The following is a 13,944-nucleotide window of genomic DNA, read 5'->3' as shown; positions in this document are numbered from 1 at the left end:
TTTGCATTAAAGCTCTATACCACTAGGTTAGAGCACACCAAGGAGTCACGGGAGAGTCATTAGAAGACAGTGTTTTTGGCATCAAAAAGAGGAAAGTGCAGTTAGGCCACGTCTGGTGCCTGGAGAACCTGTCATGTAACTTTTGGCTTGGGCTTGACCATTGTACATTGTAAGAGAGTTGGAGAGCTGGAGGCCAGAAGAAAAATGGGGCGTCTGGTGCTCCCAAAATTCTGTGTGGACTGGAAATTTTGGTGCCATGCAAAAAGGCCCAACATTTTGAAGTAGCAGACAGTAAAATAACAAGAAAACTACAGCCACAATAGTTGAGTGACCTGACAATAGCGTCAGCCATCGGCGTAGTCAGATCTGGGAGGTCTGCAGGGCTTGAAACTTTAGCCTGGTGGAAAGTTAGCCCCCATGTACTGAATGGGCTGTGTAGGATCATCAACCCTGGAAAAGTTGCACCTGAGTGAGACAGGATTGCAGGAACTTTAGTCTTTAAGAAAAATAGCAGCCATCAATGAAAGGGCTTAACGATTACCCAATGGGGTGTTAGTGACTTGTTATTACAATCTTAGTGCACTGGTGGAAATTAAAATGAGTTGTTAACCATCGGCGTCTTGGAGATAATGTTGAATATTTAGAGAGTGTTTTTCCAACTGACTTAAAAAGAAGTTCCAGGGTAAAATTTTAGGTTGCAAGTATTACTTGGATCCTCTTACTTGTATCCTCTCATGGAGTATTGTGCTGCAAACATTTTTGTATTTAATAAATTTATGTCTAAATTGAATACTTTATCCTAGAAACTGAATCTGACAATCCTGCTACAATATGGATAAGCGAACACAATGTTTTTTTCAGTAGGGGTCTGCTCTGAAACCTGCCTGAAAAAGTGCTCAGAAAATGCTCTAAAGAATGAACATATTCATGTCTATGTTAAAATTACATACTACGGTACTCATATGTTCAGGTTTTTTAGAGTACCGGTATTTTAACCTTTTCAGGTTTCCAAAGCTGCCAAACGATTAAAAGAAATGACATGTCCATTGTTAGGTGCTTACAGAGATGAATACGCAATGTACTTTACAATACAAGTCAATGGGAAAGCTCAAAAGATGCATGGTAGATGTTCTGGTTATCTTTTTGACCATTTTGTTGGTATTTTTACTTAAAACACCCTTAGTATTTTCTTCATTGTTAAATGGAGCTAAAAAAAAAAGTAACAAAAACACCAGTAAAAAAACACACAAAATGCTGAAAAGCTAATACAAATACTGCAAGCAGTCAAAAACATTAAAAAAGAGTTTAAAGATGTAAAAATGGTAAAAATATGCTTCAGGAAAAAAATTGTCTATTTCCTGAAGCGCCTCTCTCTTGAAAAACTGGACTGGTTTGTGCACCTGAAAAAATCTGTTTAGTGATCAGTGTGAACATTATGTAATGCAAGAAGTAAATGATAGGTTCTGGTATACAGAAGTTACCTATAAATAAAAATAAAAAGGGGGTCAGCATTTCGAGCACCTCTGTGGATGCTATACGTTTTGTGTCCCGTTTGTATTATCCCTATTCATGTATTCTGCAGTGATGCTAGTTAGGGTGGTCTGGCAGGGGAAGTGATCCAGGCGCCTGGTCTGAGTGATAAAATATTGTATATAAAAAAGGACAGACATAATATCATTTGGACTCATATAACATGTAAAAATAATTTTATTCCACTTTTATATTTATTCAATTATGAATGGTTGAGCGGAACTAAAATGTTTTTTTACCTTCCGACAACTTTCCATATGAAATTCCTTGTGGATGAATGGTAAGAGGCTTACTAGCCATATTCTTAAAATGGACTTTTAAAGTATCTCCAACTTCTGCAAGTAACGTCGGTCCAAGGATACCTAAAGAAGAACAAATGAAGCCATTCTGAAACAGAATATGAATAAAACCTTATAATTGTAATTTTAAAATATAATAACCCACAGCTGAATAATTTCATATATATTATATCTAGATGCAGCCATGTTTTGAATAGCAAAGTGCAGAATTTTCAGAGACGATTATGAAGAAACAAAAAAGATATGTTGAACTACAAGCAGAGATTTCACATACTGCACTCCAGAAGCAATAAATGTGAATAACTCTGCAATGGAGAGATGTGGTGCAAAATAGATAAGAGCAGCATATGTAATAATGAAAGAGAAGATGCTACCATCACTCAGTGCACTTGGTAGACCTGCATTTTTCCAGTGTGACAATGATCCAAAACACATATGCAGTTGCATTTCTGGAGAACAACAGGATAAACGTGTTTCGGTGGCCCAGTATGTCTCCTGACCTGAATCCAATCCAATACTGATAGGGAATTCTGAAGGAGCAAGTTGAGCATCAAGAGACAAGTTTCTTTGTAATCTACTCTGAGGGAGTGTGTTTTTGCCCTTCCATCCCAATGTCAGCAATCACAACTAGGCAGCATTGAACACTGCTATAACTGTGATTAGCAGCTTCGGGGAGGATGGAAAGTACACACTTCCTAGAGAAAATGCAGAAGAAACACTAGTTGGTTTGCAAGAAGAAATTTCACATTTTGTGCTCCAAAAAAATGAAACTTGAACATCTCAGCAATTGAATGAAGCAGCGCAAAACAGAAAAGAGTTTCAGAATTATGGGAGCTCAGGGATGTTTACAATGTATTAACATTTGTATGAACAAGTAACAGGTCCTCTTTAAATGTGCAAGATATGATGACCACTGTTTACTTCCTGGACATCTTTCATATAAAAAAAAAACGAAAATTACAGGCCACATCAGTAATATGCAGGCATTACCAAAGAGGTCAGTGATTGTCTGCAGTGGTCATGTGAAGCAGTCTATGTATGGTGCATGATTATTGCAGTAAGTCAGCAGAAACTGGCAAGGACCACTGGAGCAATGGCATTGGAGTGTAATGGCAATAAAGTGATAAGAATACTTGTCATGCAGATATTTTCTAAATAACAACAAAATCATCTAAGTAATAGTGCCCTGATATCATTAATGACTCAACAACTAGCAGTCAGAATGCTCTGATAACAAGGTTAGGCAGGTATCATGCATCTGACATTCACAGTCCAAGAGCAGACCAGCAGCTTTCAGAGGCATAGAAAAGGCTGTTTGATAAATTCAGCAGACCCAGCGTCTGTTAAGACATTGTTGTCTGAACTTGGACGCAAATTTCAGACATATAAAACCGCCCTAACCAGTGAATCAGTCAGCAAACAACAGGCGGTCACATATGCAATTCTGCTGATTGAGATTAGGTTCTCCTAAGGGCAGGTGCGGACCACAGAGAAAATTCTGAGAATCACAATCTGACCAGAGGCTGATCAGAGTCAGAGTATGATTTGATTTTCTCAGAGGTGGAAAGAAAAAAATGTTTCTCTATCTTCCCCCTTCAATCTGAAAATTGGATGGCACTCGGATGTCATCCAAGTGTGATCCAATGTCTTCTATGGACCCATAGACATGAATAGCTAAATATCACCTAATTACACTGGTATACAGTGATTTTGGTTTCAACGATGTCTGAACGGTTTTATATTAAGTTTATGGTGCTGATTAAGAATATGACTTCAGTTTTGCCAGATTGGCTCTAGTTTCTGAAATATATACTGTAATACTTAATTAATTACAGTATAAGACTCCTTGAAAAAGCCACGTCCAGGCGAAACATGCGTTGGAGCTAGCAGGATACTATTGGGTATGGACTGTTTAATATTATAGGATATCTGCTCTATCCCATTCCCCTTTGCTTCTTTGATTTTCTGAATGCAGGCTTGCAAAACAGATGTTAGCTATGTGATATGGGATATATTTTTTGCACTATTATGTCTATTTTTTTGTCTATAAACCCACTCCAATTATTGCACTAGGGGTTATTTGTATTGTTCTGTTGGTTTTCTTTTCACCTTTTTTTAATGTGTATTTTAATATCATTATAATAAAATATATATTTTACCATATTGGTTTTGTATTTCTGTTGTTTCACCCCCTTTTTTTGAGGAAGTGGTAACAGTATAATTCTGGCTTTAAAAAGTCTCTTTTATAGAATTGTAAGCCTACAAATTGAAATACAAAAAAATTATATGGGATATTTCATTACAAAGAGTCAAAATAGGGACCAAACCACCAAACGCTATTGCATTTGTTATCATACACAAGTCACATTGGGGGAATGCATTACCTTGATGAATTATCTCAAAAACTAGAACTAATTCGGCAAAAGTAATGGGATTGTTTAATTCAGCAGCCTTAAATTACCCTAAATCCATTAGAACAATCTTGGCACGTGAAACCACATTTTTTTTTGTAGACCTGTGTTATCAGAGACAAATTATGAATGCTGTGATTTTTCCCTCAGACCACTTGGTCCAAGGAAAAACGGACATGTGTACAGCTCTATAGAATAACATTGGTTCGAGAGCAATCCGATGTTTTGACAGATCGCAGTCTGATCGAAACCATGGTCATCTGCATAAGCCGTTATACAAAAGAGAGATGTGCTGCTATGTACAGTACATTATGGAACTGACATCTATGTGATTACGGTGCAGAAAGTGTTTTTCCAGTTTTAGAAAAGTGGCTCCCGAATTATCGAATACTAGTAACAAAACAAATACAGATAATACTCACCTTCCCCGGAGTCCAGCTCCATGCTCCCATCTCTGTGTTTTGGTTGCAGTGGCGATATCACGTTGAAAGAGCACATAATCACTGTAGACAACCAGTGAGCTCACAGACTCCACCAATGTAGAAGTCACAATCCAGTGATTGGCTGCAGCAATGAAATGCGCTGCAAAGTGATATCACCGCTGCAGCCAGATCTCACAGATGGGAGAAGCTGTGGGGAGTGTGAGTGCTATCTGGTTATTGTTGTTTTTTTAACCAGAATCTGCATGTTTGAGGTCAACTTTGTTAAAAGGGTGTTAAGGGTCTGTACACATCTGTGTCATGCAAGTGTACAAGGCAGGGTCGGGGCAGTAGTCATGGCCGTATATTCTGACATCTCTGCACCTTGGCCTCCCGATACATGGAGACACTGTCCATTTCTTTCCATACCTGTGTCATCATTATCTGTGCCATCAGGGTCACCTCTGCTTCATCACAGGCTGCCATCATTTGGAGTAACAAGGATAGAGACACAGTCCGGTTTAACTTTCAAACGACTTTAATTTTTCTCAGCACATTTATAGTCCTTACAGCATCATCAGTGGAATCATGGTCACACATGTCTTTCTCTTTCCCTCTGTTCTTCTTCTCACACTGCACACTCCCGGGACAGACCGCATCACACGATTCCCCTAGGTCCTCCCAATTCAGCTCCACAACGGTTAGTCCCTCCATTAACTGTTTTGCCCCAGCCAAGGAAGTTACTGTTTCCGTAGCTAACTGGTGTTTAGTGAGTGATCTACTCTCCGGTACTGCACTTTATGAGGACTCAGCCTGCTCCAGCCCTGGGTTCACTATTCCTGGGGATTCACTCTGCGACCGCTTCGCCCCAATGCTGAGGGTATCCACTCAGGCTATGAGTTGTCACATGCTAAAGCTGACTATGTCTCCTGACCAGTCTCTGCTTCTGCCTTGCCTTTTCCACTGTGGTACTTGCCTCCACTGTTCCGGCTCAATGCTGCGGATGCTGGGCTCCTTGTTCTAGACCGTTACAGGGTTGGTGCAGACATCCCAGGGCAATTAAGCTCGTATGGACTGGCTGGGCGCTCCGGCCCCTACTGATCTAAATCAGGAAGATCCCCCTCTCTATCCTGCTACCAACACCTCCTATATTAACTAGTAATTAATAACATGATTCCCCATCTAGTGGCCAAACTCCATCACTACGCTTTCCCTATTCAACAGACACAAAGAAGCGAAAAAGAACATAAGCAATATGTATGACATGGTAATACACAAAGTAGTGTAGCAGTACCAATAAAACACGCATCTGAGGAATGGTAATACACATAATAGTGTAGCAGTACCATAATAAATTTGTTAACACATGTAACATTATCAATTATTAAAGGGGTGGATCGCTCATCCCCTTACACATGCAGGGATGGAATTCATGATAGACATTGGTGGAGGCAGAATAAATACACTTTTCCTTAACATTAGCCTCATGGGATCACAAGGACAATAGCATTATACACTTATCTGCACGGTAATACCATTGACCTGAATAGAATATTCCAGCTGCCCAAACATCTAGTCATAAGCCCTTGTTTCAACATCACAACTCCCCACAATTACAGGATGCCGCACAGCGTCTAGAATCTCAGGCCTTCGCTGGGGGTAAATACAGCAGCAGGGGGTGTGGAGCAGGAATGATCCCGGGATTTGAGCAGCAGGAAATGCAATTTTAAGAAGATTATGTGCTGGCTTCAAATAGCAGAAAACAACCTTCATCAAAGTAACATTAAAGTCCCCATGTAAAAGTAATTGCTTCCCCCATAGTTCATAGAGCACATAATGAACCGTTCACCAGAGAAATATATGCTGATAATACTGTATTGGGCCCACCACCACAGCTCTGACCATTCTAGGCAGGGACTCGGAGGTTGTCCTATGGTATCTGCCACCAGGACAACATTAGTAGCAGATCCTGCAAGCTCTAGAAGTTGCAAGGTGGGTAACCCCTTCTCAGATGGTAAATATCCCCTTAGAAAATAAAAACAGACTATACTCACATTCGATGCTGTTGCCGTACCAGCGAATCTCTCGGGCTCACATGATGCTGTTTTGCCACATGAGCCCAGAAGCCAATAAGCGGACGGTTCGCTCTCACTTCCATTGAATATACTGTAACTAATATTTGGAGGAAGTCAGAGAGAAGAAGCAGCGCTCTCATCTTCCGTGGTTCAGTCCCATCCAAAAGAAGTAAGACTGAATCGGCCGTATATTGGCTCATGTAGCATAACAACATCACATGAGCCCCGGCAGATCAGGTGCATGGCATTGGAGATGAGTATGGGCTGTTTTTATTTTATAAGGGAGAATATAGCAATTGAAAAAGGGCAGCCCGAGTAGTGGACAACCCCTTTAACGATTCAGACCTGTTTTTCAGAACAACCCACTGATTGTTAATTGGGTCGGTGGACCGTTCCTAAACTTTTTTTGTGTGACAAAGTGCAATTTAGCTGGAAACCTGTTGCCATTAAGGGGGCCCTTATCAGCAATAATATTTAGGTAGGTGGTACGTGTAAAAGTAACATCCACGTAAATGCCAGATCCCAAGGTTTCCCAGCAGGACATTGGCCAGTGGACTACACAGCCTCCAGCGGCATGCCTTCCTCCTATTTATTGGTAGGAACATGGGTGTAACTACAGTGGGTGCAGCAGTTGCAGTCATACATCAGATCTGAAAAAGACTGATACTATTACATATCCATGTTAGATGGGGCATCATGTTGGAGATTTTGCATTGGGGTCCATGATCTTTACAATGTTTTGCTGTGTAATCTGAGAGCACCATGATGCAGGGAAAGACAGCCTGATTACAGAGATGTATCACTTGCTGGTCAGTGCTTTGCTGTTTTAATACAATCAGTGTTTTATCTGGAGGAATGTATCACTACTAGTGATGAGCGAATATACTCGTTACTCGAGATTTCTCGGGGGTCCTCCGAGTATTTTTTAGTGCTCGGAGATTTATTTTTTATTGCCGCAGCTGAATGATTTACATCTGTTAGCCAGCATAAGTACATGTGGGGGTTGCCTGGCTGCTAGGGAATCCCCAGATGTACTTATGCTGGCTAACAGATGTAAATCATTCAGCTGCGGCAATAAAAAATAAATCTCCGAGCACTAAAAAATACTCGGAGGACCCCGAAGTATGCTCGAGAAATCTCGAGTAACGAGTATATTCGCTCATCACTAATCACTACAGGATAACTGGTCTCATGCCTCCTGGTCCAAACAGCATGGCCAGTAAGTTCCTCTGTAACTGAGTAATTTGCATTTGAATTGATATAAGGGTGAAGATCTATGGTAGATCTGAAGCCTCTGTCATTCCATCGCTGTGACTTCAGGCATAGGAGCCATCAGTCAGGCAGGTGATGGAGTATAGAGCTGGAGTGACAGAGGCTTCAAATCTACGATAGTCCATCAGGCATATCAATTCAAAGGCTGATTTTTCAGTAATGCGGGAATGGACTTGCCATGTAAAGATATTGCTGGACTTGTCTTTGAAAGAGCTACAAGCACATATAAATAGTTTGGGGGTGAAATTCTGCTGACAGGTTCCCTTTAACACTAGTCAAACTTTTAGATTTCCAGTTTTCCTTATGTGTTTGACATTCTCCTATCTTTTTTCTTAATCCATAGTTTTACATTTGCCAAAAACTTGACGATTAATCTCCATAATCTTATAAAACCAGTACCAGGTTCTGCATCCCACACGTAAAAGAATGAATAAAAAATAAATAACGTTATCTAAACAGAAAATTTGCTGTGGTTTAAGAAAACTATTTATGGCTGTTACATTAACTTAAAAACTATAAAATCATGTCTCGTACATATCCCCATGGTCCAAGCCGAGAAGAAGAAACCTTGCTCGTTGGTCCTAAGGGTACTGTCACACAGTGGCACTTTTGTCGCTACGACGGTACGATCCGTGACGTTCCAGCGATATCCATACGATATCGCTGTGTCTGACACGCAGCAGCGATCAGGGACCCCGCTGAGAATCGTACGTCGTAGCAGATCGTTTGAAACTTTATTTCGTCGCTGGATCTCCCGCTGTCATCGCTGGATCGTTGTGTGTGACACCGATCCAGCGATGCGTTCGCTTGTAACCAGGGTAAACATAGGGTTACTAAGCGCAGGGCCGCACTTAGTAACCCGATGTTTACCGTGGTTACCAGCGTAAAAGTAAAAAAAAAAAAAACGTACATACTCACATTCCGGTGTCCTTCAGGTCCCTTGCCGTCTGCTTCCCTCTCTGACTGACTGCCGGCCGGAAAGTAAGAGCAGAGCGTCACCGCTGTGATCTGCTTTCACTTTACGGCGGCATTCAGTCAGAGCGGGAAGCAGACGGCAAGGGACCTGACGGACACCGAAATGTGAGTATGTACGGTTTGTTTTTTTTACTTTTACGCTGGTAACCAGGGTAAACATCGGGTTACTAAGCGCGGCCCTGCGCTTAGCAACCCGATGTTTACCCTGGTTACCCGGGGACTTCGGCATCGTTGGTCGCTGGAGAGCTGTCTGTGTGACAGCTCTCCAGCTACCACACAACGACTTTCCAACGATCACGGCCAGGTCGTATCGCTGGTCGTGATCGTTGGAAAGTTGCAGAGTGTGACAGTACCCTAAGAGTTTCAAACCTAAAAACTCCTCTGTCCCCCACCCTCCTATCATGCTGTTACTGCCACTTCCTTGTTAATTCAATTAGGAAAGCTGACAACTAATATGGCTTATGTTACAGGTCTTATAAGGTTGTCATACATACATAGTTCGCATTCCAGTCCAGGGATGGCCAGCCTGACATTTTGTGGGGGCCTCAAATGCCAGATATGTCAGATATCACATTTAGCCACAGAGGGGTCAAAGGGGCACATATATGTGCCAAAATATACACTGCTCAAAAAATAAAGGGAACACTTAAACAACAGAATATAACTCCAAGTAAATCAAACATCTGTGAAATCAAACTGTCCACCTAGGAAGCACAGCACTGTTTGACAATCAATTTCACATGCTGTTGTGCAAATGGAATAGACAACAGATGGAAATGATTGGAAATTATCAAGACACACTCAATAAGGGAGTGGTTCTGCAGGGGGGACCACAGACCACATCTCAGTACCAATGCTTTCTGGTTGATGTTTTGGTCACTTGAATGTTGGTTGTGCTTTCACACTCCTGGTAGCATGAGACAGACTCTACAACCAATACAAGTGGCTCAGGTAGTGCAGCTCATCCAAGATGGCACATCAATGCGAGCTGTGGCAAGAAGGTTTGCTGTGTCTGTCAGCGTAGTGTCCAGAGGCTGGAGGTGCTACCAGGAGACAGGCCAGTACACCAGGATATGTGGCGGGGGCTGTAGGAGGGCAACAACCCAGCAGCAGGACTGCTACCTCAGTTTTTGTGCAAGGAGGAACAGGAGGAGCACTGCCAGAGCCCTGCAAAATTACCTCCAGCATGCCACAAATGTGCATGTGTCTGCATAAACAGTTAGAAACTGACTCCATGAGGATGGTCTGAGTGCCCGACGTCCACAGATGGGGGTTGTGCTCACAGCCTAACACCGTGCAGGACACTTGGCATTTGCCACAGAACACCACTAGGATTAGCAAATTCACCACTGGCGCCCTGTGCTCTTCACAGATGAAAGCAGGTTCACACTGAGCACATGTCTGCAGATGCCGTGGAGAGCGATCTGCTGCCTGCAACATCCTTCAGCATGACCGGTTTGGCAATGGGTCAGTAATGGTGTGTGGTGGCATTTCTTTGGAGGGTCGCACAGCCCTCCATGTGCTCACCAGAGGTAGCCTGACTGCTATTAGGTACTGAGATGAGATCCTCAGACCCCTTGTGAGACCATATGCTGGTGCGGTTGGCCCTGGGTTCCTCCTATGAAGGACAATGCCAGACCTCATTTGGCTGGAGTGTGTCAGCAGTTCCTGCAAGATGAAGGCATTGAAGCTATGGACTGGCCCGCCCGTTCCCCAGACCTGAATCCGATTGAACACATCTGGGACATCATGTCTCGCCCCATCCACCAATGTCACGTTGCACCACAGACTGTCCAGGAGCTGGCGGATGCTTTAGTCCTGGTCTGGGAGGAGATCCCTCAGGAGACAATCTGCCGCCTCATCAGGAGCATACCCAGGCATTGTAGGAGGTCATACAGGCACGTGGAGGCCACGCACAGTACTGAGCATCATTTCCTTGACTTGAGGCATGTCCACTGCAGTTGGATCAGCCTGTAACTTCATTTTCCACTTTGATTTTGAGCATCATTCCAACTCCAGATCTCCGTGGGATATTAGTTATGATTTACGTTGATCATTTTTAGGTTTTATTGTTCTCAACACATTCCACTATGTAATGAATAAAGATTTACAACTGGAATATTTCATTCAGTGATATCTGGAGTAAAAAAAAAAAGGGATATAAAGGTGGATTAGCTCCACGCTGCTTGAAAGATAGAAGTCCAAATGGATATTCAGTTGAAAAAGTGGCTTTATTCAACGCGTTTTAGAGTACTATGACTCCTTCATCAGGAAACCACAAAAGTATAAAGTTTGATATACTTCTGTGGTTCCTGATGAAGGAGTCATAGTACTCCGAAACGCATTGAAGCCACTTTTTCATCTGAATATCCATTTGGACTTCTATCTTTCAAGCAGTGCGGAGCTAATCCACCTTTTTATCCTCTGTTTTTTTTTTTACTCTGACTGGTCACGAGGAGACCAGTGGATCTGCAGCAGCTAATATTTCTATGAGCCTGTGTTTGTGCTCTATCTGGTGAGTAAAATCTGCTTAGAGGTATCTCTTAATACCCAGATAAGACCCTATTGCCCTTTTACTTTCCTTCCAGCTTTTTATTGATTTAGTGATATCTAGGATGTGGGATTTTAGTGTTCCCTTTATTTTTTTGAGCAGTGTAGTTTTCTTCATAGGACTGACAGCGAACAAAAGAGGAGAACATTAAGCTCACAATGGGTGTAAATTGTGATTTTCTTTGTAGTTTCTCTTTTCTGGATTTTTTGATATAGCAGTATTTAAGGTTTGCTTTTACTCTAAATATTTTATAAAACTAAAAACAGTTTCAACGAAGAAAAAAATAAAAACTTTCATATGATCTGTTCTTAAGTTTGAAAAATATACAGAATGCAGGCATACAAAATAATCTATATATAAATACATGGAACTTAAAGGCGATGTCCAGTCACTCTATGTGACTGCAGACTTCTGAATCCCCAATTGTGCGCATCACACGCTGTCAGGATTCTCCTGTGTTGGCAGAGACAGAGAGCGGTCATATGAAAACAAGTTGGCAATCTGCGTACTTACGGCCATATTCCTACTAAACGTGAGTGGCCTGACTCAATACAAGTGAATTAAATGAGGCAGAGCAGGTCTAGTCAGCACATAATAGCATATTTGTGGTCACGTGACCACCAGCTCTACCTGCCGGCACCGGAGAATCCTAACAGTGTGCAGTCCGCAAGCCGTGAGAATTCAAAAGTTTGAAGCTACATAGACTGAATTGAGACTTTCATCCCAAACCTGAACAACCTCTTTAAGTAGGTGACTCAATAAATATTTCAAAGCTGACCATCAACATTTAATTGTTTTTGGTGGACCTGCTAACTCTTTTGGTTCTGTGGAGAGGCTTATAGAGACTGATGGATAGTGCCGGAAGGATCATATAGATTCTATTCTCTCTTCTCTGATTCTGCCGTTTTTCTCCAGATCAGTTGCACCAGAGCTGATGTTTGACATCTGCCTTGATCCCTTGCCTTATGGCAATAACAGGAATATTTAGCCTTTCTTCACACTATACCATCAGTTGATCAAGTGTCTACGGCAATCTGAATGGACCTTCTATATCAGAACATAAATGATTTTATTGTGCAGCTTACCTGACAGCTTGGATACAGCTTTTGCTTTCTGAAAACCTTCTTCATATTCCCTGAAAACTATTTTCTTAAAGACATATTCAGAGCTGTATAACAAAAAAAGAAAATCTTACATTATAGGTCTACATCAGAACTGCATTTATATGTGGCTAATATACTTGTTATATAATCTGGATCCTAACTAACACACATTGTCAGAGCTAGTTTTTGCTGCATGGCTGGAGGTTGTTGCTGGTGATTATTAGAGTAGGCGTTTTGTGGATTTATCTGTCACTGTTGCTTGGATTTTGAGTGTGTGATAATTCCCTATCTTTTCTTTTGGTTTAACCCCATCATCGACTCCCTGGTGCATTCCTCTGTTATATATGTGAGTATATTTGGTATTTTCCATTACCCCTGTTCGTATTAGCTTGTTAAGCCTGGTTAGCATATTACGGTACACTACTACTCCCCTCTTCCCTGGGTGGGGGAAGGGTACAGACTGAGGGTGGATTCAGGAGCTAAGGCAAGGTTTGTGGCCCTGGCATCTTCACCAATAGAAATAACCCAGGGAACAGGGCGAGCTAGGGCGGTCCCTAGTGGTAGGGACAGGGAAAGAGCCCCTAGTCATAGGACATCTGACAATAGAGTCGTGACACTTGGTATAGTCAGGGATCAAGGCAATACACTTAAAGGGATTTTCCAGAACTAAAATATATATATTTTTAGGCATTGATTCTTTTAAAATAATAAACTCAGGCATGCTCATCCGGATCCAGTGCAGATGGTCAGGTCAGCAGATGAGTGTGGCATCAGAGAAGCATTCCATGACACGCTCTTCTATTCTTCTATTCGCCCGAGCACTGCAGTCAATCACAGGCTACAAAAGTTCTGTGACTTTCGAATGGAGCAGACATCACTTCTGCTATGGATCCATGGGAAGGTGAGTAAGCATACGTTTATTGTCCTAAAACCATCAATGCCTAAAATACATTTTCTCAGTATCAGACAACCACTCGAAGCCTCGGCATTAAATGTTTCTCCTTGCTAATGCTCAAGAATCAACCAATGGTCTCTCCATGCATATATATACAGTGCATTTAACTGACCACAAACTAATTTCTTAATATACTATCTTAGTCTGTGAGATCATTGCTAGGGAACCTAACAGAATCATAGAATAAAAGGCTGTTAATTTTAATAGTAATAGTAAAAAGTAATGATGAGTCGTTACATGCCTGAACGCAACTGCTGATGAGACGTGACATCTATCCCAAACACCTGGGATTCTGCTGGATGTTTCTACTGATCCAGTACATGACTTTGCCCGAGCAGAGGCACTATATTTATT

General features: G+C 41.8%; 1 protein-coding gene across 1 annotated transcript in view; it reads right to left on the bottom strand.

The window, feature by feature from the left end:
- The window catches only part of F5 (coagulation factor V), a 134,236-nt gene that overhangs the window by 90,945 nt on the left and 29,347 nt on the right, over positions 1-13,944 (bottom strand). Inside the window, exons 2-3 of the mRNA XM_077294840.1 lie at positions 12,618-12,700; positions 1,770-1,892 (exon numbers count right to left, since the gene is read on the bottom strand). Of these exons, the coding sequence (XP_077150955.1) occupies positions 1,770-1,892; positions 12,618-12,700 (206 nt within the window). The remainder of the gene's footprint in view (positions 1-1,769; positions 1,893-12,617; positions 12,701-13,944) is intronic.

The sequence above is a fragment of the Ranitomeya variabilis genome, chromosome 3 (assembly GCF_051348905.1).
Source record: "Ranitomeya variabilis isolate aRanVar5 chromosome 3, aRanVar5.hap1, whole genome shotgun sequence".
Taxonomy (NCBI): Eukaryota; Metazoa; Chordata; class Amphibia; order Anura; family Dendrobatidae; genus Ranitomeya; species Ranitomeya variabilis.
The sequence above is the reverse complement of the archived record's forward strand: the minus strand, read 5'-3'. Positions and strand labels throughout refer to the sequence as shown.